Source organism: Haplochromis burtoni, unplaced genomic scaffold (genome assembly GCF_018398535.1).
Source record: "Haplochromis burtoni strain Fernald_Lab_line unplaced genomic scaffold, NCSU_Asbu1 Contig_8, whole genome shotgun sequence".
In the NCBI taxonomy this organism is placed as follows: Eukaryota; Metazoa; Chordata; class Actinopteri; order Cichliformes; family Cichlidae; genus Haplochromis; species Haplochromis burtoni.
Window position 1 is genome coordinate 3,369,554 of NW_024582369.1, and position 26,289 is coordinate 3,395,842.

Below are 26,289 nucleotides of genomic sequence, written 5' to 3' on the forward strand. Positions count from 1 at the left end.
TAAGAGACAACAGAAAGAAGATTTTTCACCTTGTAAACTATATCTGGTAAATCACTCTACTACTAAAGGATCCAATGTGGTTTTATAGTGGTCACCTACAAACAGCTGTACGGACCAACATTTCAATCCAGTGTCACGTCAAAATGTGTAATAGACATGCCAGTCCTTCTTGTCTGTTTCATGCTTTGCCTCTCCAAAGCATGAAATGGACATTCATGCAGACATTGCACTATCAGAAGGGGGAGCTATTATATTAAGCCAAGAAGTTCTTAATTGGTTGAACATTTACATGTTTTTGCTTTTTACTGTCACCAGGGGGCAGTGTCACAAACAGGTGGTTTGTGGGACATTCTTGTGGTGGTGTTGATCCATCGGCAAAGCCAGGGAGAATGGCGAACTTATGGACCCTGTGCACGAGAAAATGCTAACTTCCTGGTTTGAGACCGGATGTGGGGTTGTACATTTCCGGTAGCTTTACTTTGCGGTCAGTCGCTACTGCGAAGATATACTCCAAAATCATGTCCAAAACTCGAAAAAGGAAAGATCGCGTTAAGTTACAAAGAGGAGAAGGTGGGAACACTCGCCAATGTTGTGTCATAAAAAATCTAATGATCAGTTTTGACGTTTAAAGAGTTTAGATCGATCAGTTGTTTACATCACTCAACACAAGCAGAACTGCATTACTGCATGCAGAAGACACCTCGTCCACATTCAGAAGCACATCTCTGTATAGTGACAGTTATTATGATTTAAACAGGCAAATGTTCAGCATTCAAACTACAGGTGAAGAATAGTCAAACCAGATGTTTCCCCGTTATGTCGATATCAGCTAGTTAAGTACACACCTACACAGCATGTTAACAAACCGTGAAAAAAAGCCACACAAAAAATGAACGATTGCTGGTTTCTATACATTAGTATTTACGAAGCGTATGTTGTGACTTACCTTCAAAATTACAGCAGTCCCTCGCTATAACGCGGTTCACCTTTCACCTCGCTGTTTCGTGGATTTTTTAGTGCAAGTTTGCGTGCATATTTTTTTTTTTTTACATCACATTGTGTCCTGCGTCCTGATTGCTGCAGACGAGCTCTTCCGTGACGTCTCTCCTGTACACTATACAGTACAGAATCGCTGCATCGATCGCTAGCAGTGTGACTCTGAAATGCAGTGCTGTATGTCCACGATGTCCACGAAACGTTTTGCACCGTCAAAAAATAAAATTGGCTGCTTGATTTCACCTATCGCTGGTTATTTTTAGAACATAACACCCGCAATAAACGAGGGACCGCTGTTCACAGATACTGAGAAATATAACATTTGAATCCCTTTTCTCTTTTGCTCTGAGGCACGGGGGAAAATATCGACAAGTCGATGAACATCATTTACAGATATATTGGGTAAATGCCCGAGACATCTATAGAAATGTAAATCGCCGCTTGATTCATTCATTTGCTTAACTTGTTTTGGACCGTAAACAGGGCGCGAATAGGACACCGGAAACAAAGCTCCCCACATGAGTTTCCGCACCGGAAGTAGCATATGCTAACGTGCACATAGTCTATAACGTGGAAAGAGCTGAAATGAGACTGAGTAGGTTTATCTTCCATTGTTAGAAACAAATAAAAACATTCAGTGCAGCAACTATCTGTACCTTTAGGCTATATGTTTTTATCTTCGATGTTTTTCCATGCGTCTCCCATTTGTGATGTTCGGTTGACCTCTGCATAGCAAAATCCACGTCAACCTTAGCATTAGCTGCATGCCCCCTCCAAACCTACGCAAAATGGCACAAAGGTACCACCAAAAAATAGCATAGCTCTGATGGTTAAACGTAACAATTAGTGTTTATGATGTGCAGAATTGCTTGCTCATTAGGTTGATTAAAACATATAAATTATAAAGTTAACGGACTAAACTTGAGCTGCAGTAGATAATATGCTTATCTGACCAATTTTTTATTTATTTATTTTATGTATATCTCTGGTACATCACCTTAGGCTTCCTCAGTTGTCAGATGGCATCATGACAAAATAGAACTTACGTCTTACTAAGAGGACCAGAAGATGCAGATTTTTTTTATCTTGGACTCATAACTGGAAAACAAGTAAAGAACCACAATATAATACATTTTCATTAATAGTTTTGAGGATGCTAAGTTTCAGTTTGGGTTTTTATAGCAATACCAATTTATTACAGAACAAGGGCAGGTTAATGAGCTGGAGTCATTAGCTACATGAATGCTAACAAGCTAACTAGAAACTAGAAACTTACATCCTATGTCTTTAATGTAGTCCTAGAATCTAGGACTAAAACCTAAGCAAAAATACTGACTTTCTCATTTAAAAGACTGTCATTAACACAAATGAAAATCTGATTAATTATAATATATAGTAAATATTTAGAAATTATAATGATTAAATAATTTTAATTTATTTTACTTTTTATTCTCTCAGCTGCACACTCATTAGTGTTTAACAGTCTAAAAGTAAAGATTAAATATAAAAACTGTATTCAAATATACACTTTTGTGAATTTTTATGTTTGTGTTATCATATGTTTGTGTGCAAATATGATATAAGCTCAACAAGTACAGTGTACATGTCCTGTTTAATGTTTATAGAACAATAATATTGTTGTAAAATAGTTTGGAGCTAATAGGAAAAGTATATATATTTATTACTGATGGTTATCAGGGAAAGACAAAGACATAAGTCGCTATTTAAAAACTTCACGCCCAGAGGTCCAAGGGATGATCCAGGTATGCATGGTATGGTATCCATGGATGAATGGTAATGGTATTTTCTGGAGCACTGATTGGTCAGTAGATCGTGATTTAGTGTTGACCTCTAATCTGGAACTAGGTTTGTAGCATTAGTTACCATGGCGATGCATCTCATTAAAAAGTGAGCTACCTGTGCAGTATAGAAAACCCAGAGTTAACCGTGAGGCTACATGCCATAATTGTAAAACACAAACCTTCTGTAATTTACAACAAGTAACTGTATTGGTAAATATTTTGTTGGCTAATTAATCCAGATACAAAGACAAAGAGCTCAAACTGATTATATTACTGCTGGAACTGGACTTTATGTAGCCGTCACGTGAAGTTTGTTGAGAATTTATTGCCAGGTTTCAATACTTGTAATGTAATAATGAATGACAGATATGATGGTGGTGGCCAATTGCTGGATGCTGAACATTTGCTCTCACTGGACTGAAAAAACAGTAAGAATGATTTGTTGTGGGCGTCCGCTGTTTTTGTCTTCAGTTTCATGACTAAACTCAGACAACTAAAGCCAGTTTTGATCCAACAAAATGAATTCAAAAATCAAAGAAATTCCTCGTAAATCACAAACGGACCAGATGAAACATTGTGTGTGTGTGAGACGTGTTACAATTACAGCGATAACATTTAGTCGAAACGTCAGTGCTGGTTAACCATTAGAAACTCTAAGAACTGACAAGCCGGAGCAGAGTTGACAAAGCGTCTCGCATCTCAGCCTGCCGCTCCCCGTCGCTTTCAGCTTGCATCATGTCAACCTGGTCTCCATTCAAAATTCCAGCACCTCTCAGTGTCAGAATCACCCGAAGACACTGGTCACACATCGGTGTGTGTTTGTATGTAAGTGTATCTGACTTGCTTGTGGGACTCATCTCTACTCAACTCTACCAGCTTTTCATCCAGGGCTATTCTTCACCCTAAGGAGGATAAATACATATCTGATATAGGATCAGTGTATGCTGTAAAGTTGAGCCGCACTGAACCACAAAGTGTTTCTGGAAAGTGCAAAAATCCTATAAGTGCTGGAAATGTTAACATTTAGAAAAAAACAACAACATTTTGACCCCTTTTCTTTTTTCCCTACTGGAAGCTATAATGTTGACTGGAAGAGATGTTTGCTGTAACAGTTTTCACTGGCATGCTACAAATTGGCAACTGATGAATAACACAACACTGACATCACTGTTAAGCTCCTGCCAGAGTTGTGACACTTCCATTGACTGGAAAGGGCAAAAAGAAAAAGAAAACTAACTGATTCAGAAGACGGCCTCCTTAAATGTCCTTGAGCAACGAGCAGACCCGTACTGACCTAACTGGTAGAGTGAAAGCGTAATGTTTTCCTTCAGAAGTCAAGCATTACTTCTGATGCTTGACTAGAAGTAATGCTAATGCTATGTAGCCAATCATACATAGACAGCTATCTGTTTGTTGCCCCTGCTGACATCTCCGTGAGATGTCAAGACAGAAGCATCCATCCCTGTGCTCACATACGGTATGCGACTGTGGTAAAGAAGAGATTGTGTGTGTGTTACATCACTTTGTGCATTCCCAAAACTATTTTTCTGGAGTTAGTGTTGGTATATGTGTTCATAATGAGGCCCACATTTTTTTTGCACACACATACATATACAAACACACACACGAGAAAATTCTGTGAAAGTCTGAGGGTGACTTTGAGTCTTCAGTTACAATATTCAGTTTTGTGTATGATAGGAAAGGTTGTCCAGTAAAGTTAGAAAGGCCAGAAGGATGTACAAGCTGAAAGAGATAAACTGAACAAAAAAATAAATTGTTATGTTATAGTACATCGAAAGGAGCCAGCTGAGGTGATTCGGGCATCTGACAAGGATGCCTCCTGGGCGCCTCCTGGGTGAGGTGTTCCGGGCATGTCCCAATGGGAGGAGGCCCCGGGGCAGACCCAGGACACGCTGGAGAGATTATATCTCCCGGCTGGCCTGGGAACACCTTGGTGTTCCCCCGGATAAGCTAGAGGAGGTGGCTGGGGAGAGGCAGATCTGGGCTTCTCTGCTTAGGCTGCCCCCGTGTCCCGGCCCCGGATAAAGCGGAAGAAGATGGATGGATGGATGTTATAGTACTTTTTTATCTAACAGTAAACAACATCACCATCATCCAAAACCAAGTTTTAGTCTAAAGCCCCCTTGTTTTTTGTTTCTTTGTTTGTTTAAGGGCTTTAAATCTATGTGGACCTTTCTTTCTTTGCATGTTCTCTCTCTGCCTGTGTGGGTTCTCTGCAGGTACTTTCAGGTTAATTGGTGATTCTAAGTTGGCTGTAGGGGTGAATGTGAGTGACAGTGGCTGTCTGTCTCTCTGTAGTAGTGGTGTGACAGGCTGGTGACCTGGGTGTACCAGGGTGTACAGTGCCTCTCACCCTATAACAGCTGGGATTACCTCCAGCACCTTCTGCAAGCCTGAAATGGAAAAAGAGAAAAAAAAAATCAGTAAATCTTCCTTTCAAAAAACTGCAATGTCTGGCATTTTTTTCTTTTTGTTGTTGTTGTTTTTTTAAAGACCACTTTTATCTAATAATAATTAGTCAGTACAGTGATTAGGCTTTGTTCATTTTCTGTCAGTCGGCTAATTAGTAGATTAATTATTAAATAATTGTTGTAAGTGCTATTTGAGAGTTTTACTGAGGTTGTTATAACAGGTCTCAAAATACACTGAATTTTCAAGGTTGTGGTAATATTGTGAAAGTATGGACTCGCAATGGGACGTTTTCTACAGTTAAATTCATGAAGGCTGGTGCTGGAAGAAGTAGTACGTGTTATAACCACTTTGCCTAGAACAGAAGAAAACTTAATCCCATCCCAGAAGAAAGTGTATAAGTGTTCTGAAAAGAGATAAAGGCATAAAAAGTAAAGATATTAAGCAAGAGGAATAGAGGTGTAAAACTCTCTGATAAAGGAGGTTTAAGCCTCATTGAGAGTCGATATGTGGCCCCATGGAGTGACTCAGGGTGTGACTCATTGCAGCTGGCATTGCCTCCACTTTAGACACACACACACACACACACACACACACACACACACACACACACACACACACACACACACACACACACACACACACACACACTTTTTTATATACCCACAGACTTTGCGTATGTTACATGTCCCCTGTGCTTAGTGTTCTGCAAGAATCCCACCTGTTTCTGCTGATGCATGAGCTCTGCTTCATGCTGCTTGTGATTGTCTTATGAATCAGCCTATGACAAGATATGAATACAGCCTGAGCTGCTGAGCCTTCCCACGAGCATGACTGAGAAGACAGATGCTGTTAAACTTGGCAAGGTGCGTGTGTGTTTGTGTGTGATCCTTTTAACCGCACTCTTGAGAGATTAGTGTAAGGGTGGTTGGATGACTCAGTGGTCAATGACTTTGGAGGAGAAGGAGGAAAAACGCAGCCGAGTCTTCCACATGGTGTGGGTTTGTCATTCCACCCATCTCTTACAGCAGCTCATGCTCTGATCTCAAGATGTCATACAAATAATACAGTTCAGTGTCTGGATTTGTCCTTTAGCGCTCCCGTCTTGGTTTGGTTAGTATATTTAAAAGGTAGAAAGACCTCGTGGTTGTGATTGTATACATGGGTGCAACGTGCCATGGTGATGGGAGCTTTTAATGGCTGCCTGCACTCTGACAGCAATAGCAGACAGCTGGTCTTGGAACATGACCCCGGCTTCGCATTGAGCTGTTAGGCCATGCGTACGCTGCCTAACGAGCCATGAGTGATCGCTATGATCTCACCACAAATAATTCATGAGGAGCCCTGTAGAGGAGCTATGGACCTAAAAGGGAAAGGAGGGGAGAGGAAAACGCATCAGGGACTCGAGGAGTACCCCAGCGTAAGTGGAGAGAGGGTCAGGAAGGGAAGGGGACGAGGAGAGAGGGGCAGAGATGGATCCGTCTGACAAATGTGCCTGGAAAAAGAAAGGAAATCCCCCCCTATTACCTACCGTGCTGACAAGTATGTGTGCGCAATCATGTATCCATCTTTGTGTGTATGCGCACGCTTTTTTCTCAGAAGACGTTTGTGTGTTACTACATCTGAAAAGGCACAGTGGGAGTGTTAACAGTATGCATCACAATCACAGGATGTGTGTGAGATTGTAGGAAGGGAACGTGCTATTTGTTTGTGTGTGTGTCTTGGATACATGATGAAGTGAGCTTGGATTTTTCTGACAGCCCTGAAACCCAAAGTGTTTAACTCTACAAGTTTTTTTGCTGAATCCGAGGCAGTATGAGTTTATTCTGAGAAACGAAAACAGCAGACGAGAGTAAATGACAGATGTGGTTTAGTTTTGTGTCCTTAGACGTGCTGAAGCAGTCTAAAAATAAATTAAGGGCTAAAATATTGTCATTTAGTTTCTTTTTAGTTCCTGTCCCATTATTGTAGTTTTTCTTCCATTTCTTTGTTTCCTACACATCCTGTCTGTGGCTTTTTATAGGTCCAATCTTTAATTTTTATTGTCACTTAGTTTAGTTAGATAATCACTTTATTTTAACATTTTTGCTTCCAATTTTTCTTTGTTTTCTCAGCCCTGTGAGTGTCTGCTCTAAGTGATTATTTCTACCTGTACTTTGTCACCTGTCAACTGTTGTCCTTGGGCATTAAAATGTGTCATACTTTTTTTTTTTTAACCTTTTCATTAAATATTTTCTTTGACATGTTTTGTTTTGTTGACCCAGATTTTCCTCAGTTTTGGTCATTTTTCAAAAACTGAAGCTCAACTAGCATGCGTAACTAAGCTGTTTCTCAGGGACTGGAGTTTTGACCTCCATTTTTAGCCAGGAACTTACCCAAGCTCTCACAGTGCAAGATGTGGGGTACACAGTGGATGGTTGGCAGTCCATTGCAGGGCTAAAACAGAGAGACAGACAAGCACTCAAACATATTGTCCATTTAGAATCGCTAGTTAACATAATATGCATGTCTTTGGACTGTAGGAGGAAGCCAGGTCACCTGGAGAGGACCCACGCAGACAAGTAACCCCAACACAGGGAGGCTCCAGCGGAGTCTTGCTGATAGTGTTAATCACTGCACCACTGTGGTGCCACAATATGTCTCACAGAAAAAAGGAAAACCACAACATTAATGACTAGTGCCACTAGTATTAAAGTGCCAATGCTAAATTGTGATGGTGACCCTATTTAGCATCAGCCTGCTAGCATTATTTCACTCATGTTAGCATGCTGGCAGTAGCATTTAGCTAAAACACTGCTGTGGCTAACCACAGCTGCTCATTTCTAGATTTTTTTAAGTGCGCAAGCTATGAAGGCCATGAAGATTACTGTTTCTGATGGTGGCACTACAAACTAGTGAGACGTATCTATGAAACACAGGCTAATGGAAACTGGGGGATGGAGACAAAGGGCCTGTGTAGGTCTCAGTGGCATGTCATTAGTGAGGGAGTGGGGTTGACTTGTTCCATCTGACATTTACCAGTCTCACAGAAAATGTCACGGAATGCCAGCCTTTACCTCTGAATATAATGGTGCCTTTTGCAGCCCAGAGCTATTGATGCCAAAAAACTTGCCCATTTTGCCCCTCTGTTGTTCCTCTTATCCACTGTCCTGAGAAAAACCTTCATCCCTGTGCTCCTAATTTCCTTGCCAAGCCAGATCTAGCTCTGCTTTACTCCATTACTCCATGCAATCCCACTGCATGGAAGGGCTTTATATAACAACATTAAGAACAGAACAGATCTATTACAGTAAGTTCAAAAACTTTATACTGTATGCGTATTTCATGGTTATGTATGTTTTATGCCATTTTTATTCTATTTATCAACCACATTTTCAATTCTGCTAATGACAGTATGAGCTACCTATAGAAACCTACTGTTGAACCATGAACATGTACCTCATTATACAGCTAGTGTCTAAAGTCTGCAGATTAAGATTTTCTGTCCTGCGCTGTCAGTTATGTTTTAGCCAAAGTGAAAATGCATCATTAATATATCATTAAAAGTTTTGTTTATTGGGGTATAAATTACAAAATATGATTAAATATTCCTAATATTTTCATTTTTAAAAGACCAAAAATAGCAGAAAAAGCAGACATTTTTAATGTTTCTCATACATTTCTCATACACTGGTTTTAATATGCATAATATGCATACTGAATTCCTCCTTATCTCCTCTTTGCAGATTAAATAGTGTAGCATTATTAGCTGTCTAATGTCATGTACATATGTCAGATTTATAAAGTGGAATAAGGTAATATAACAAAGTACTGGCCATACAATTGCAGCACAATTTGGGATGGCCTACAGTAAGACAGTGATTATGCTGTGTTAAAACAGCAAGACCTGAAAAAAAATGGAAACTGTCATGTAGTGAAAGAGCGAGTCAAGACGTCCACTAAGAAGTCAGGTTTTACTAAAGGAATGTTAAAATATTGCTACATTGCTACATTTGATGGGCCAAAGACTCCTATCCTGAGATATAAAGCTGTGTATCTATACCCTCATTTTGCTACACAGATCCTTATGCTGGAGGATAATCATATTGTCATTTCGGGAAACAAAGCATATATAGAGGTCATCAATTACAGCTTGAGCACAAGTAATTATGTATCATATGTATATTAAGTGTTCTCACATTTAACTGAAAGTCTTGTCTCTTAATTGGAGTTTTATGGTAAGGAGGAATCTCCTTCAAAACAGTGACCAAAATCAGTCAGACTCTATTTGACAAATGCATTCTTTACAGTGCACTGTTCTCAGCCGCATTTCAAATTAAACAGTAATCTCTTACCCAGTACCCAAATGCAAAAGCTAATTATGCTGAAAACCACTCATAAGCATTTTCTGGTTGTGTTTGTTACGCTGCAGTGAATTTGGGTCTCACTTTTAGGAGCTGCATTTAGATCCTTTGGTTCTCTGTTTGTTTGGGGGAGTGCTACTGTCTAGTCTATTTCTGTCCTTGCTACACTATTGTCCTCGGTTGACTGCCTTCACATCAAGTGCTGGATTTATCTGGCCACTCTGCCAGCTCAGGCAGATAGACCCTGCAGCTACCACCCAATATGCAATAGAGGAAGTGACTGTTAAGATAACTATAAACCACTATAACTGTCAAAGTCATTTATGATAACAGTTTCTCTAGAAAGAAGAAACAGCCCTGCTTTGATTTTGTTGTTTTACATTTTTTTTGTTCTGTTGGGTGGATTGATATTTCCACAGAGGATTTTTAAGCATGTTGTGAGATGTTCCTGACCACAGTAGGGATGTCAGTGAGCTCATACAAGGCTGAACTTGGAAAACTTTCTGAAATCTCATTATAATTTGAATGTGGCACGGTATGGAGAGTGGTACAGCTTGATTGCACCAGAAGTGAGATTCAGTTAGCTGCCACATCTCAGCTGCGTTACCTAATTCTCCGGCTTCATCAGAGTCACTTCACTATTATGAAACCCCTTCAGTCATGAAAGTAGCCACTGCACCAGCTGACAATATGAGTCATGTGCAGACATAGAATTATTATTATTATTATTGCCTTGCTTACTATCCGTGTCCTACTTTCATAACAAGTTCAATCACCGCACCATCGAAGGCCAGAGAGATGATCGTGTGTTTTCAATGCGATCATACCAGTGGTGTGTTTTTCTGCTTTAGACAGGGCTCCGTCTATGCTACAAATCATTATTTTTGTTTGATTATTTGTTTTATCACAATTTTATCACTGAAAATTCACAAGGTTTTGCAAGATCCATTAAATATTTGAACCATTAAAGTCTACTTAATCTGTTAACAATCTGAAAATCGAATTTTCCGCATTAAGAGCTGATTATGTGTGTCATAGTCACCCAAAAATATATTTAGATGCACCTGTGATTCTATTTTTTTGCTGTAATTGTCAAAAAGTGATAATGCTACTTTGTTTATTATTAGATCACAGCGAGCGGTTCTTACCTGCATTATCTTTAAATGTGTTTGTGATATTGGGTCCACCCCATTAACATATTCTCTGTGTAATATAAATATAAACCCAATATGACCTCAATAATAAAAAACAAACTATCATATCTAGAAAAACTGAAATTGATCGAACTTCATAAAGTTGTATTAATGTTGTATTGGATTGTGGTGTATTAGATTTAACAGTTGTGCCTAATAAAATAAGCAATGAATTTCTTAGACTGTTAGGATAGGTTACCATGGTTATTTTCCTTTTCTTTTTTTTTCTGTTTTATCAGTTTTAACTCTACAGCGCACTGCTCTGAGAAAGACTAGCAAAAGTTAGCTTGAGGCACAGAACTCATCAATATATTGCTGGTAAAGCATGTAGATATGTTTCCCTTTTTTAGTGCTGCTAAGAATGCCCTCTAGTGTTGACAAAAAAAGTGATTTCATACTTACATTTTTGCCTGTTTTGCATAAATAATGTAAAGTATTTATTATTGTGTAAACCGTAAAAGACTTGAACGCTGGAACTGTCTAATTCTTCACCTCCTCCACCCCTCTCTCTCTCTCTCTCTCTCTCTCTGCAGATACATCCGCACGATGTACCTCGGCATTCAAAGCCACCGGCAGAAGGAGAACCAGCGGCGTTTTTACTGGGCTATGATGTACGAGTATGCCGATGTCAACATGTTGCGGCTGCTGGAGACTTTCTTAGAAAGCGCCCCTCAGCTGGTGCTGCAGCTCTGCATCATGATCCAGAGCAACAAGACTGAGTGGCTGCAGTGTAAGGGCTTCTCTAAGGCTGTGCATGAGGAACATTTGATTCTGATATTTTGCTGACAGTTCAAGACATTTTCTTTTTTTGTGTGTAATGCATCAAACACGTACCGAGGTCGTCACATGCCTCCATAATCTCCAAGCGACAGTCCAATTTTTGTGGAGTTCACATATCAGCTTATTTAGTGTTACCAGCAGTCTTCACCACTTGTATCAGGTTTCCAACACTCACCACTCTTGTTACTGAAACCTCTTTTGCAGTTCTAGTTTTCTCTTGGAATACAGTTCCCCAAGGAAGGCAATTCAATCATAACAAGTGATACCCTTCTCCGCTGGGGTGTCTTTAGAAACGCCATCAATACATTTGCAGAGAGACAGTATGTTTCTGCTCTGCAGATAATACTCTATCATTTTTCATGCAGCAGGTTACTGCTCCGACATATCTGCTGTCTGTACAATTATATGTCTTAAGGAAACTGAATTGGTGCACTTAAAGGAGACTATGTTGACTGGATGACGTGGGATCATCCTGGTAATAATATGCCTTTGAAAAAATGTGATGGATTGCTTTGGATGTAATAAAACATACTGTTTGCTAGGAACAGCAGCAAGTCCAGGATAAAACCATAAATCTTCAGGTTATGATTCATGCTTAAAGATGAAACTGGAAACTTCTCTCGGATGTTTTTAGAACCATCTGTCGGTAGGTGTCAGTATCTTTTTAATTCTTAGCTTTCCTCTGCTTTTGTTTCCTCTCTCCTTTCATTTTCTCTAGGTCTTTCTGCCGTGTCCTCCCTCCTGTCCCTGGCATGGGTGCTAGCCTCTTACCACAAGCTTCTGCGTGATTCGCGTGACGACAAGAAGAGCATGAGTTACAGAGGTGCCCTGGTGCATCTGTTCTGGCGCCTTTTTACCATCTCTTCACGGGTGCTCTCCTTTGCCCTCTTTGCCTCTGTTTTCCACATCTACTTTGGCATTTTTGTGGTGCTCCATTGGTGTGCCATGGCTTTCTGGGTCATCCATGGCGGCACTGATTTCTGCATGTCCAAGTGGGAGGAGGTACTGTTCAACATGGTGGTGGCCGTGGTCTATGTCTTCTGTTGGTTCAATGTACGAGAGGGCCGGACACGGTACAGAATGGTGGCCTATTACATAGTAGTACTGTTAGAAAATGCCATCCTCAGCTCCCTTTGGTATGCGTATCGCGACCCAGCCACCACTGACGCCTATGCCTCTTTTGCCCTCTGCGGCGTCTTCCTGTGCTTTGCCTCAGGTGTGGCCTGTATGGTTCTCTACTACGGGGTCCTACACCCCATGGGCCCCCGACTGAGGGTGCTGGCCAGCTCCTGCTGTGCTGAGCTGTTGTGGGGCCTTCCGTTACCCCCTGAAGCTGAGCCAATGGCTCCCACACCAGGGCCCCGTGGCTCCCAGGCCACTCCAACACGAGGTCTGGCAGGGGAACATGTGGAGTCAGACGAAACAGCCACAGACACCTGCCTTCCAGTTTTCCAGGTGAGGTCCACAGAGCCTGTGGATGCAGCTGGTAGGCCCATCCGACCTGAGGGTCCACTCATCAAGATAGACATGCCCAGAAAACGTTACCCAGCCTGGGATGCGCACTTTGTGGATCGGCGCCTGCGCAGGACCATAAATGTGCTTCAGTATGTCAGCCCTAATGCGGTGGGCATCAGGTACAGGGACGGTCCACTTCTTTATGAACTCCTGCAGTATGAATCCTCCCTCTGAAGGCTTCTCCCACAGCTCTGTCATCCCCTCATCCACAATATGATAAACATGCTCTTATTTTCTTTCACTTCTCCCCTTTCCTTCTCTCCAGATATGATCTCTTTCCATCCCGCATTTCGACTCTTTCCTTCTCTCATCCGTGGTCACTCAATTTCCTGCAGGAGATGTGTGTTTTGTCAACCGGAAATCTGTTAAGACAGTCTAAACACACAGTCATGATTTATTTTTGGAAATAAACATACAGTACAGAGAGAAAATTATGAACCTAAAATATGTTATGTGATATAAACAAATCCCTCTGCACTGATAGAGGGGGATTATGTATGAGAGTGTAGATAACATATGAATGTTTCATTATGAAATGTGTTTAATGCATTATACTGTATTGGTGATTGAACCTGTGAATACTTGTGAAGGGCATACTGTATGTCCCCGGGACTTGCGCAAAGCCTGCTGGGAATGATGGAGGAGAGGGGGCAGGTCTTTGCATATGCCCACATTTACCACCATTCTTTATGTAACTCATTGAACTATATGATAATGTTTACGAAGTCCTCAGCCTAAAATTCCTTTAATGATTCTGTAAATTCTAACAATGCACACAATCACAAATTTTTCCAAACGACACAGTTCTGAATATATCTCCCTTCGGCAAGCTTATATGGCACAAGAGCGTCCCAGCTATGCCACTTTTGTTACAAATTTCAAATCAAAACTACAGCCTGCGTGGAAGAAGAAAAAAAAAGCACACTGACCTTCAATCAGTTTTACCCACACAATCCATTTTTATAGTACAGACTGCCCTCCAGTGGAGGCAAGCTCCAACAGCATGCCTTAACTTATAATTGTATTTTTTCCCCATATGGTTGTGACAGCACTTGAGATAACAAAACACAATGAAGGGACTGTAGTAGCAATGAGCACAACGTTTTCTAAATTTGTGAGGAAGTAGAAAATCATATGAAAAACATTCCAAACACAAAAAAGATTAGAGGTGTTTAACAAAGAGTGAAGGAGCAAAGTGCAGAGACAGCCTTCAAGGAATCCTCCACCATTCCCTTTTGAATCCTTTTTCAACCTCCCTATGTTGTTTTTATATTTAAAAAAAAATGGTTTAGGTAATACACACTTATTGGCTGCAAAGCCCTGTAATAGGTTATTGGGGGGGAAAAAGAGGTCTGAGAAGATATTTCTGTGCTATTATACTTCAGTGCATATTTGTGTCCACATTGATAGTTACTGACATAGCTTTATATTTTGCCACACACACTTTTTTAACATCGCCATGTTTAAAGGTATATTCTCCTCAACATCAGTGTGCCCTAAAAGAGATGATGCTCTTACATGGGTGTACAGGGCAACTGTGCTGACACCTGCTATATCGCAGTTGAAACAAAGCCAAATCGTATCTTACAGTACTGTCTTTCCAATTTATTCTGCCCTCTCCCCTTGAACCAGTTGAATGAGTCTGTGCGAAACGTGTGCCATCTAAAGGCCTGCTGTACATCAATTATACACTTAAATACATCTCCTGCTGAATCTGCAGGAGCTCTCCAAAACCGATACCCAAGGGAAGACACTGAATTCACTCGAAGAAGTGAACGCAGTGATCCTTCGAAGTCAAAGGAGCTCGACTAACATTTCTAGAGAGGGCTACAATTCATGAGAAAAAAAAGAATGCTTTTCATACTTCAATTGTATCTATTTACTCGATGACTCATCTGAATACGTATATAATGTGTGTTTTTTACATTGTAGTGTTTGGCATGACTTTAGTATGAGGCATTAGTACAAATGCACCCAACAAGGGATGCCCAAGAGCTCTACGCAACACAGAGATTCCTTTTCCCCCTGGCTCACTGGCTTTCTGCTTTGCTGTGGCCTCACGTGCCTGCTAACATCGTACTGTAAAAGGCAGACACCATGTGACTCAGGGCTAAAGGTGAAAGAGGGTTTTTGCCAGGGTTGGAAAAGAACACGAGGGCAGATCGTGGCAAAGGGCCTGATTGAAGTTACGTATGATTCCTTGAATGATCGTGTGAAAAGGTGAATGTTTGGCCCGGCGTGTGCTGAAGTGTTATCAAGTATGCTTGAACGGTTCTGGGTGCATGTGTGTGTCCTCAGCCCTTTCCCACGATTCTGTTCTCCTGCCGATTGTTCGGCTCCATCCTCGGTTGCTGCTTCGCCCTCTTCCCCGTCTCTGCGGTGCTGGGCCTTGGTGCGCTCCCGTGAAAACACTCTCACACTCTCTGGTAACTGAACAGCGTAGTTGAGGCTGAAACAAACTGAGATCCTGACATGAGAACATGCAATGAGGTACACTGCCATGACCAAGAGCTTCAACATCCAGGGTCTGCTACCCTTCAGCGTAAAAGCGATGTTCAGCCCTGAGTAATTGAGAGCTGTTGGGTCAGCTAGGCTGGAGCAAACATCCGACACACCATATGTATAGATATACATGTGTATGCAAATAACCAACTTGTTCACTGTTTACCACAGTAGCCAGAGTATAGTTCCTCTATGTTGTAGTGAATGAACAGCCATGTTAATAGTTCATTAATAAGTAAATAATGAATAATAAGTATTGTTAAACTAAAAAAATCTAAAAAACAATTAAAAAAACACTTAAAACAGCCAATACAGGGGTTCCTCAGGACCAAAAAAACAAGACCACTGAACCAGCTGACTCAGGGGTGTCTCAATGCAGTTCTCATCTCCAGGCATGTCCTCAAGGGTCTCCATTTTTTTTCCTTAACATACTGCATCCTAGACGACTCCTCGGCTGGGACTGTACCACTAAATTATGGTTTGCACATTTTTATTTATTCATTTCCTTCGTGGGAATGATTATTCATTGTGATTAACGGGCGTAGGGGCAGTTTTTTGTGGTAGTTGGCTGCCTGGCGTATAGTGCATCCTTTCTAAACACTGCTGACCTTTTCCAGAAGTGGACACATGTCCAAATCAGGTGCAAATACACTGTGACTCATTCATTTTTGTGTGCATGTGTGGTTGTGTGTGGAATGACAGTATTATATAGATTCAAAAACAAGATTATGTACAACTGGGCTGCATTTCATTTAGTGGTGCTTGACACGTGACGCAGAATATTTACGCCTGCGTAACCGTGTCATTAAAATAAGCATAATAATGGCTAGGGATGCACTGATCGTTAATGCCGATACCAATGTTTTCCATGTTGTTGTTATTTATTATCACTTTTACGCCAGAGAGTCAAAGATATCTATACTTACAATTTATTTTCACTTAGTCATCACAGAACAGGTGAATATTGACCACTCCAACTGGTAAAGATAATTCTTTTTGCAGATATGCCGATATTAGTTGCTACTGATACCAGTGTTCATTACGTTGGTGCATCCCTAGTAATGACAGTTAAAGTAATTACAAAGAGTCTATATGTACAATTCTGGATTTTTATAGAACATGCAGTATATTTTAAATATTTCTACAGAGCAATCACCACTTTGTCGCAATCTGTAACTAGTAACAATGATTAGCTAGAAGCCAGATAATAAGCGGATTTTACGTTTTATGTATTTTTCTTGTGTTCTTTAAATTATACACGGGTTTCAAGAGCTAAGCTACACACAGGTTAAAGCGGGAGTAGGAAGTATACTATTTCGTGTAGCATTCAGGCTGCCACACTTTATACCATAAACAAGGTCACAGAGAAATCCCTCGCACAGGACAGTTTCTGTTAGGTTACCTTCCAAACACCACATCGTCCGAGAGCCACAAAACACAGCAAGAGGATTTGAACAGCAAAGCTTGCTCTTCTCAGTCCTTGTTGTGCCTTGTTACTTTGGGTGCTTCGAACCAGCCATGGCAGCCAGGTCCGCAAACAAATGCCAATGTCTTTCTTTACTTGTTTCATGTGCCAGCACACCCACCAAGATGATAACACCAAACAATATTCTTCCTGTCTGTGACCCCTTTCCCACCCTAAACCAGATCAAGCCAGGTTCCCAATTCTGTGAGCTAACACCTCCGTTGACAGTGCTATTTAGTCTTACAGTTTCATCTAAGATGTCATCTCGAGGACTGCGCTGTTTCCTCATTATGGTGTTACATCTGGACTTTACTGTGTGACAGAATCAAGTGATGGGTATTGTGTGAAACCCAGTAATTGGTTATGTCAAAGACATAGGAGAAAAAGTACGGCAATACTGAACATCTTCTGTACTTGAACCCAGGGTTCCTCATCTTTTCGAGTATGACGCCAACCCCAGCTGATTCGGCGAGTAACAATATAACAGTTAATAGTCCGTTTAAAAGCGTTAGTTCTGAAGTGTTTGATGGAGAGTCACGGTCGCAGATAACCAGCCAAGTTACCGAAAGATTTGGCCAATGATTGTTTTTGTACTTTCGTCTATGCCTTTACATCTTCTTCTGTCTTGCAGTTATGAATGATTTGTAGTGCTAAGGCGTAAACTTTCTGTGTCGTTTTCTGTGTCTTGTGTGAACAATACGTCCTCTAGCCAAAACAAAAATGCCTGCGTTTAGAATACAACGTGGAAGAAACTGACGACAAAAAGCGCAAAAAATCAGTTGTTACGTCTTCTTACTGTGGAATGATCACGAAACCGGCCCAATCACTGCTTCTCTTTTGAATAACCTCATTTTCTGGATTTTCTACCACCTCCCAGCATGCCTTTATGACTCATCGTGAGGTGACCCTCAGCATTTAGCATGCAAGTGCTCTCGACTGCACAAGAAACCCTCTGATTTTTGCATTAATGTGTAGCAACAGGCCATTGTAGTGTTTGACCTGGTTCGAGTCTATACCTTTGTGTCATGACCATCCGTTTGACCACAGGGGCAGAATGTTCAGATGTTAAAAAACGGTGCATTTTTGTTTTCTTTTTTTTTTTTTAAAAACTTTTATTCCTTCTTTACGTTTTTGTTCATAACCTGGTGCTGAATAAATACATTTAAAAAGGTGCTACCGCTGTGGACTAAGAGTCCACTCTTTGGCTTTAGCCTTCCAGTTGACTGAGAGATCCTGCATACCACAAACGTGCAGTCTCAAAATGCTCTACAGCCAGCACCTCAAATCCACACAGTTTACAGCAGAACTCAGCTCTCAGTGGTGCCATTTTGATTTCCCAGTCTGCACAAAAAAAAAACAAAAAAACCCAATAGTTACTCTACTGCTCATATAAGATTTATTCTACTGGGTTCCGCATACGGTACGTTTTTGTTTTACTATAATTCAGTCTGCACTAGGATTTTTTCTTTTTGGACAGAATGAAAATGGCAGATGACAAAATGCATCTTTTTAGCAAATACACAGGAGCACAAATGTACTTCTGCTAATGGAATTTGGGTAAAATATATATATATAGAATGTGATTGCTGTGTTGTAAATTCCTGTCATCTATATGTCCTTAATCTGTGTGTATCTAATTTTGTTGTTATTGTAGAATTGGCTGTAATATTTTGTTTGAAAATGGATTTGATATTCCAACGAAGCGACTATGGTTGTCATATTAATTGCTGCTGATTTTTTGGAATCGTTATCAAAGGTGTTGGGAAATATTGCTTTGTTTATATTCAATCAATTTATAGGTTGTGTTAGCTTGTTGGTGTATTTCACAAATCTATCAGGATACTCCGTAGGCTATATGGTATATCCGGGGTATTCCAAAAGTTGGCACAATGTTAGTACTCAAAAATTGCTACAAATGTAGCATGTTTATGAAAGTGGACCCGTACGACCCATGTTGTGATTGAGTACATATAAGGAATGATTTCTTTGTTGTTGTTAAATATAAAATGTAAGTAAATTGTTTCATGGAATCCCCATTCTTTAAAAAAAAAAAACAAAAGAAGCAAAACTGATGTCCAGTATTGTACCTACGCCCTATTTTTGGGAACAATATGAATATTATTAATAACATATGGTGCTAAAGTTTTTTTTGTATGTTTTGGTTTTTAGATGAAAAGAGAAATATTATGCTGAAAATGTAATGTTAAGCCTTACTGTAGATTCATATATCAGACTGTTCATCCCAGAAGAGAAAAATAAATATAGTATTTGAAAGTGCACTATATATCTGTAATGTCTTCACATGCATGTCTCACATTTTTGTCAGATGACTGTGACTGCAGTCGGACTTTTTTACCAGCTGGGGTAAGAAGGGAATAGCTGTTTCTGAACGTGACCCATATAGGTTGGGATTAGTAAGTAAAAGTAAGCACAACTGTATGTTCGAGAAATGCTTCACAATAGAAATGTACATCCTTTAGTTGAGCTTGTTTAAATCCTGCACACACATGCACACACATACACATTGGCTCTCCAGAATACAAGACAAAATGCAATAGTTTTGCAGATCCACTGCAACTGAATTAAGTAAGTGTATTTTCATATTTGAACATAGACTGTTAAAGACAACTGGTAAAAAACTAGAGAGAGGGAGCGGAAGTGGAATTTGTAAGTTAGCTCACTTATAAATGAGTGAACAGTCTCTAATTTTTAAGGAGATACACAAAATATCAACTAACACTCCAGAAAAAAAACACATTACAAAAAAGTTAAAAATTGATTTGTATGTTATTGAGTTAAATAAGTATTTGATCCCCAAGCAATTCAATTCCATTTTATTTATATTGTGCAAAATCACATCAACCTTGAGTTTCCCTTAAGGAGCTAAGCAAAACATGGCTTACTTGGTGGGGAAACCCTTTTTGGGAAGGATGGCAGTAAGACATTTCTTGTATAGCTGGTTACTCAGGGGGAATTCTGGCCCACTCCTCTTCACAGAAACTCTCTAAATCCTCTAGGTTTCTAAATAAATTCAGTAATTTTTAAATGTTTCATTTTAAAACCCCCAAAATCGATCAATATGTAAATATTAAACTACTGGAGTCAAGACGTTTCCTACATGAATGACAGCCCATTCACAGACACTTGCGTAAGTTGCCTGTAGCATGAAGTCATAGCTCATGCACAGGTAGCTATACAGCTTTAACTCAACTCTGTGCACACAGAAATGTTTGATTTACAATTGTTTAACACTCTTAATACATACATAATTCTGCACAGTGAGGGTCAAAGAGAAGAAACAGCTGAAAATTTAATTAGAGAAACAAATCACTGATGACCAGTTCCTCATAGTGTGAAATAACATACAGCAAAGAATAGCCGTCACCTGCTTTATTCACGTGTTTGGGAAAACAGAGCCTAAGTACCACCATTGAGCTGTCCCTCTGTTATAATCCTTTAATCCTGCTCCTCCTCATCACTCACAGCAAAAACTTTAGCATCTTTAACTTTGCAACCTACACCTCTGCCTCTGTAAACGATGCATCATAGCTGGTCTTAAGGCTGCGTGACAAATCACCCCTGACACTCACCTCCACCCCCATGTCCGCACTCTCATTTTCGGATAACTAAAAGCTCTCAGAGTCATCAGCTGTTAGTCAATCTAATCTCTGATGACTTCAGGTCAGTGGGCTATTGTTTAAAAATCCAGTGAGATTTGTTTTTGACAAAGAAGGCTCAAACTCGATTTTAAATAATTTAATAAATCCCGGGCAAAGAGGAGTACTATATGAAGCAGTAAACGTAAAGCATTAAAACAATGAAGAAACCTACCAGTTATATGAAACGCAAACACCCTCTAAGATGAGCTGAGATTATGTTTCCATAATTCATTTTTCACTGCAGTTAATAGCAAATTACTCCGTTCGTGAATTTGGTTTCTCCCATCAGCCGGCAGCATTGACAGCTGTAAAGCACAACAGCTGCCCTGTTTTGGTTTGTGCAAAGCAAAGCAAGGCATGCTGGGCCTGGATTACAGTTAAACGCCCAAAATGGCGGCACGGTTGAAAAGTTTTGACTGTTTTGTTGGAGTTTGTCTTCTTCACAAACTATTTCTTTGACTGTTTAAACTGTACGGAATCGGCTTCATTTTTTCCACAATGGTGGAGCACCTGGATCTTTTCTAATGGTTGAAGAGTTACACAAGAATTAGCATGGCGTTTTGGTATCAGCTCAAAATCGGGCATCACTTTGCCAATGCTAGGCTTGGCTAAGCTAGGCTAGCAAGCTAACTGGTCTTAGATGAGTGCTTGGCTAAAACCTTCACGTCTCACCTGCGTCTATAAGCTGAAGTGAATATGAAGATGAAATTCTTCCCATAGAAATGGAGGATGATGTGAAAAAAGTAAAAAAGGTAAGTTGGATAATTTGCGCACTTTTATAGCAGGTTGACTACCTGCTACCTTATTACCTAAGCTAGCTGAGCTGGTAACTGGCTAAGATAAGTAGCAAACTATCAAGTAAAGTTTAGCTTACGTTAGCTGGTCAGCGGACCCGGGAATCAATCCCAATACGACTCGGACTGATAGACTGTGCTTCCAATCAGCCGGCGTCACTTATAAAAGAATAGAATGTGCAACGTACCGAAAGGATTATAGTAAGAAACAAGTAAAGTTTGGGAAGTTGTAAAGGATTTGTTCGCTTTATATTTTCGTGCGCTTAAATGTAGTGGATGTTCGTTATGGAAAATATGGTGTATTAACAATTAGGCGAATATATTATTGGATATTGGGCTTTAAACAGCGAGCTTGATGCTGGTATACCTCAGTGATATTGTTCACCAAAAAGCTAACGAAAGCACAACCGAGTTTCCCGAAGCAATAGCTCGTTGATATGGCAGGCATGGGTCTGCTGTCAAAGGCAGCTGTTATCAGTGTCAGTCATTCTAAAAGGAAGAAGCACCACTTGGTCGTGCCAACAAACCTGCCCTCACACAGTGATACACTGATACAGTACATGCTCCCGTTTGATATGGAGGCAGGTCGTTACAGTAAACACACGCAGCAGATAGTTGTTTGGGAGACACTCCTTTTATCCTGTTCATTAGAGCAGACACAGGGAGGGCTTTTGCTCATGTTCTGTTGGCTGGAACAGGAAGAAACGGGATGGCAGGACGTGAAAAAGAAGTATAATGAAAACTGAGATGTCTGACGCTTTGTTATGATTGTGTTAGTCATTCAGCCGTTTTTTCCACGAAAGGGACACTAATGCATCTTCCTGTCTAATTCAGCTTCCTCTTGATGCAAGGGGAAATTTGGGAAGAAATCCAGTGTTGACCTAGATGGTTTGTTTTCTCAAGGACATGGTTTTCCAGCAATGATAACATACCAGAATGTGCACATAGCCCGATAAGACATAATTTCCACTGAACCTTACACCCAAAATATCTGATCACTAATGATTGTCCAGACTCCAGTAGGATGCTTTTTAACCACAATTTTGGATTGTCATTATGTGGAAGTTCCTTTTACTTCTCATTGCAAATCTGCATTATGAGTGGATAGTGTTCAAACAGCTGATCACCTATTTACCATGTGGTGCAATGTTACTAGGGTTTAAAAATTTAAACATGAGTTGTGCAGTTCCTGTTTGTACCACTTGGTGCTGACTGTGGATTACATTTGGCTGAGATTTATTTTATGGAAAAGCTCAGTTGCCTAAATCGATAAAGTGTTGCTATTATTCTTCTGACTGATTCATTAATGGATCCTCCTTGTTAGTATATTTGTCAGATAGTGAGGCATTAAGGCAGGTATTCTGCAAGCAAAGTCTTGGTTAAAAATTACCGGTATGTCCCTTAGAGGAACATTATAGTGTGAATACGCATTGTTTTGAGTTTCTGTCATCCCTGATTGGATGAACTGCTGTTTCATCCCCTTAGAATTATACGTTTTTCTATGGATTCTGACCAGTTTTGAGATATTATGTTTTCAGGTTTTTGCAGTCCACATCGCAAAAATTAAATGTGGAATAAGTCTTACTCGCATATGATTATGACACACACCCTATATGTCTTTTAAATCTATAGTCTTGAACCCTCTCAAGTGTATAGCTTTTGAACAAGTGAAATGCAGATAAACCTTTTAATTCTACAAACTTATTTTTCTTTGGAAACATTAGGTTCATTTTACAAAATGTGAAATCAGATTTTCAAGTAATTATGAATGGTTAACTTATAATTAAGTTAACCATTTAAAACCATAATTATAATTAGTTTTAAAATATACAATTAGTAATGTAACTGTCTCCACAAGTATGATTAAATCAAATGTAATGCATTCTGTGACAAGACGATGCTTAAAAGAGTGGCATCTTTTCAATGAATGATTGAATACAAATTGTAAAAAAAATAATAAAAAATGGCACATTTCAATACCCTCATGCTAGCCAACTGAGCACCAAACTCATTTCGTTTCCTTTCTGGTTTCAACATGTCATCAAGTTCTTATTGGCTCTCAGATGGCACCTTTTAATGCAAAGTTAAAGAATCCTTATGCAGAGACTTTTTTTTTTCTTTCAAAGTTGCAATTGAAAAGTTAAAAATGAAATACCGTATTTCCCAGACTACAAAGCGCACCTGAATATTAGCCGCACAAGCTAAAATCAGGGGAAAATCCAGTTTTGTACATACATTAGCCGCACCTGACTAAAAGCCGCAGGTGTTTCAATGTTGACTTATCATATGTAAGAGAATATGCACAAAGGGAATTGTCAGGAAAGAGATGGCTGTTTGGAGACACATCACTTTTATTAATATTTTGAAAAACAAGTTATGGGTACATATTTGCATAACTTTTTAGGTATATGTACAAGTACTGGTAATTACAAGTACGAAACATGTACTGTGCTTCATGAATGAGTAACAAATGTAGTACATAACAATAACCTGCAGCACACCAGAAAAATAGATTGGACTACCTTTTAGGCTCAGGTGCAGTGACACGGCTCTAACAAGAAGGAAAGTCAGTCATTCACCACCATCTTCCTGCGCACTAAAACCACCAAAGTCCTCTTCTCCAGTGTCTGATACGAACAGGCTCAGGGTGGCTTCGTCATCCACTCTCAGCTTCTTTCATTTGTTGTCACTTTCAAAACCAAAGAAATCCTCGTTGTCAGTGTCAGAGTCGAACACCCTCAGAAGGGCTGTGGCGGTGTCCTCCTCTCCATCATGCAGCAGTCCAGCCCTTCGAAATCCGTTGGTGATCATGGATGTTTTCACACTTTTCCACGCTGTCAGATTCCACCGGTGGAGTTGGGCATAACTTGCTTTTCGCAAGTTTATCGCCGCACATCATCCGCGACTCCCGCTGAACGCATAGCGGTACTTTGAAGTTTGTTTTTCGCGCTACTTGTACGGCACTATGTTGCCTGGCGGATGGACATGTGACCAACATACCACTCTTGAACCCCGATACTGTGTGTCTGATCACATGCCCTTCCGCCAGGCAACGTAGTGCCGTACAACAGCGGAACAAACAAAACAAATCGTCTTACGATATCACAAAAATCATGGACAATCCATAGAAAAGCCGCACCTGACTAAAAGCCGCAGGGTTCAACGCTTGTGCAAAAAGTAGCGGCTTATAGCCCGACAATTACGGTACTTGCATTATTTTTAAGTTGTCAGGGAATAAGAATATTAGAATAAGTCAGGTTTGACAGAAGTGTCAGATTGGACCTTATGATTCTAAAGGGGACACGATGAAGATTACACCTTTTATGAATATTTCATGCAGAAATTCTAGTAAACCTCAAGGGTCCTCGAACTTTTTCCTACAACTGTATATGGTAATGTTCTTGAATACTTTACTGTGAATGATTATTTGTAGGATTTAATTGCTATTCTTAGGCCACGTTTCTGAATAGGTCTCAGTGAATTGAGAATGCTGGCTTCTCTTACAGCTGGTCTAGGTTTTCTTGCATTGTTTTGAAGTAAATGTGAAAGTCTTATCTATACTCATTATTATCACACCCCACAGAAACTATGCAGTTTCTTCATTTATATGTATTTTATGAATAAAAAACACACATCAGCTTGTGGCCATTTACTGGGGTCAACTATAGTCTCACATTTCACAAGTAAAGGCCATAAAATGTTAATGTACTTCAATAGTTGCATACTATTAAATAATGCAGTGGGTGATGGAGCTCGAGTTCTATAGTGACTGAAGGCTAAGAAATATCAGCACGTAAGAAACAACATACATTAACACACACACACACGTATGTGTGTCTGTGTGAGTGAATGTATGGCTTTTAAATTTGCATTTAGTTTGTCTCTTATGTGCTGATATTTCTTAGCATAGATATAAAAAAGCCAGGTTTGTAACATGAGTTTTTGAGTGGCACAGTTGGGAGTGGGTGAGATGGCATCAAAATATTGTTATAATATTTCAAGAAAATTTGTGATGATATTTCTGATTATATAGAAAACAAGATGCTGAATAACATTGAATCAGTGACTGCAGCTCACCGGTAGCAGCATTTATTTATTGCCGCAAACAAAATCAAGGGGATTTCCATCCTTTTCAAGTGTCACCGATGACAGACTAACCCTTTCAAAGTGTGACTGTTATTACCACAAGTCACCAGCAGCAGCATTAAAGTGCAAGAATATGAACAGCATAAGTCAATGGTAAAGCATAAACGTAGTTTAGGTAGTGTGTTCCTTGGAGATTTTCAGTAAAAAGATAACATAACTGCTTAATGCTTAACTATAGAGATTGACAGACCACGTGACTTTCGCGCATTGCATGTTGGGTACGAGTGGCAACAAAATCAAAACACTGCATCAAGCGCTAGTATTTCCAGCACCGGTAATCATTAATTCTGCGGTTTTAATCCCTACTTGCATTTTATTTGCCCCAAAAACAGTTGTGTACAAAACGACGGAGAACACGGCAGGTCCGTACAAAGACAGATGTGACGAAAAGGCAAAAAAAAAGTATGAGGAAAAAATCAAAGGAGTTAAAGCAGCGGTCCCCAACCTGTTTTGCGCCACGGACCGGTTTATGCCCGACAATATTTTCATGGACCAGCCTTTAAGGTGTCGCGGATAAATACAACAAAATAAAACTAGTACCGGTACCAAAAAAAAAGATTTATTCATAACACACGTGAAAAGACCCAGGAAAACCGACTTAACGATAACAAAATAACGCTGAAAACCGATTAAAAACCCTGAAAACCATACATTTCACACCTGA

At 39.9% G+C, this 26,289-nt stretch overlaps 2 protein-coding genes across 4 annotated transcripts in view; both read left to right on the forward strand.

Moving 5' to 3' along the window:
• The window catches only part of xkr6b (XK, Kell blood group complex subunit-related family, member 6b), a 70,893-nt gene extending 51,588 nt beyond the window's left edge, over window positions 1–19,305 (forward strand). For both annotated transcript variants that reach the window (XM_005914377.1, XM_014338005.2), the window contains 2 exons: window positions 11,298–11,494; window positions 12,263–19,305. In XM_005914377.1, the coding sequence (XP_005914439.1) occupies window positions 11,298–11,494; window positions 12,263–13,233 (1,168 nt within the window). In that variant the 3' untranslated portion in view covers window positions 13,234–19,305. The remainder of the gene's footprint in view (window positions 1–11,297; window positions 11,495–12,262) is intronic.
• Window positions 19,306–21,036: 1,731 nt separating this feature from the next.
• ccm2 (CCM2 scaffold protein) overlaps window positions 21,037–26,289 on the forward strand; it is a 15,629-nt gene continuing 10,376 nt past the window's right edge. Inside the window, exon 1 of one of the 2 annotated variants that reach the window (XM_042226596.1) lies at window positions 21,037–21,437. Coding sequence is in view for 1 of the 2 variants with exons in the window: in XM_014338009.2 (XP_014193495.1) it covers window positions 21,408–21,437 (30 nt within the window). In the remaining variant the exon portion in view is untranslated. The remainder of the gene's footprint in view (window positions 21,438–26,289) is intronic. The other variant, XM_014338009.2, reaches the window with a different exon arrangement.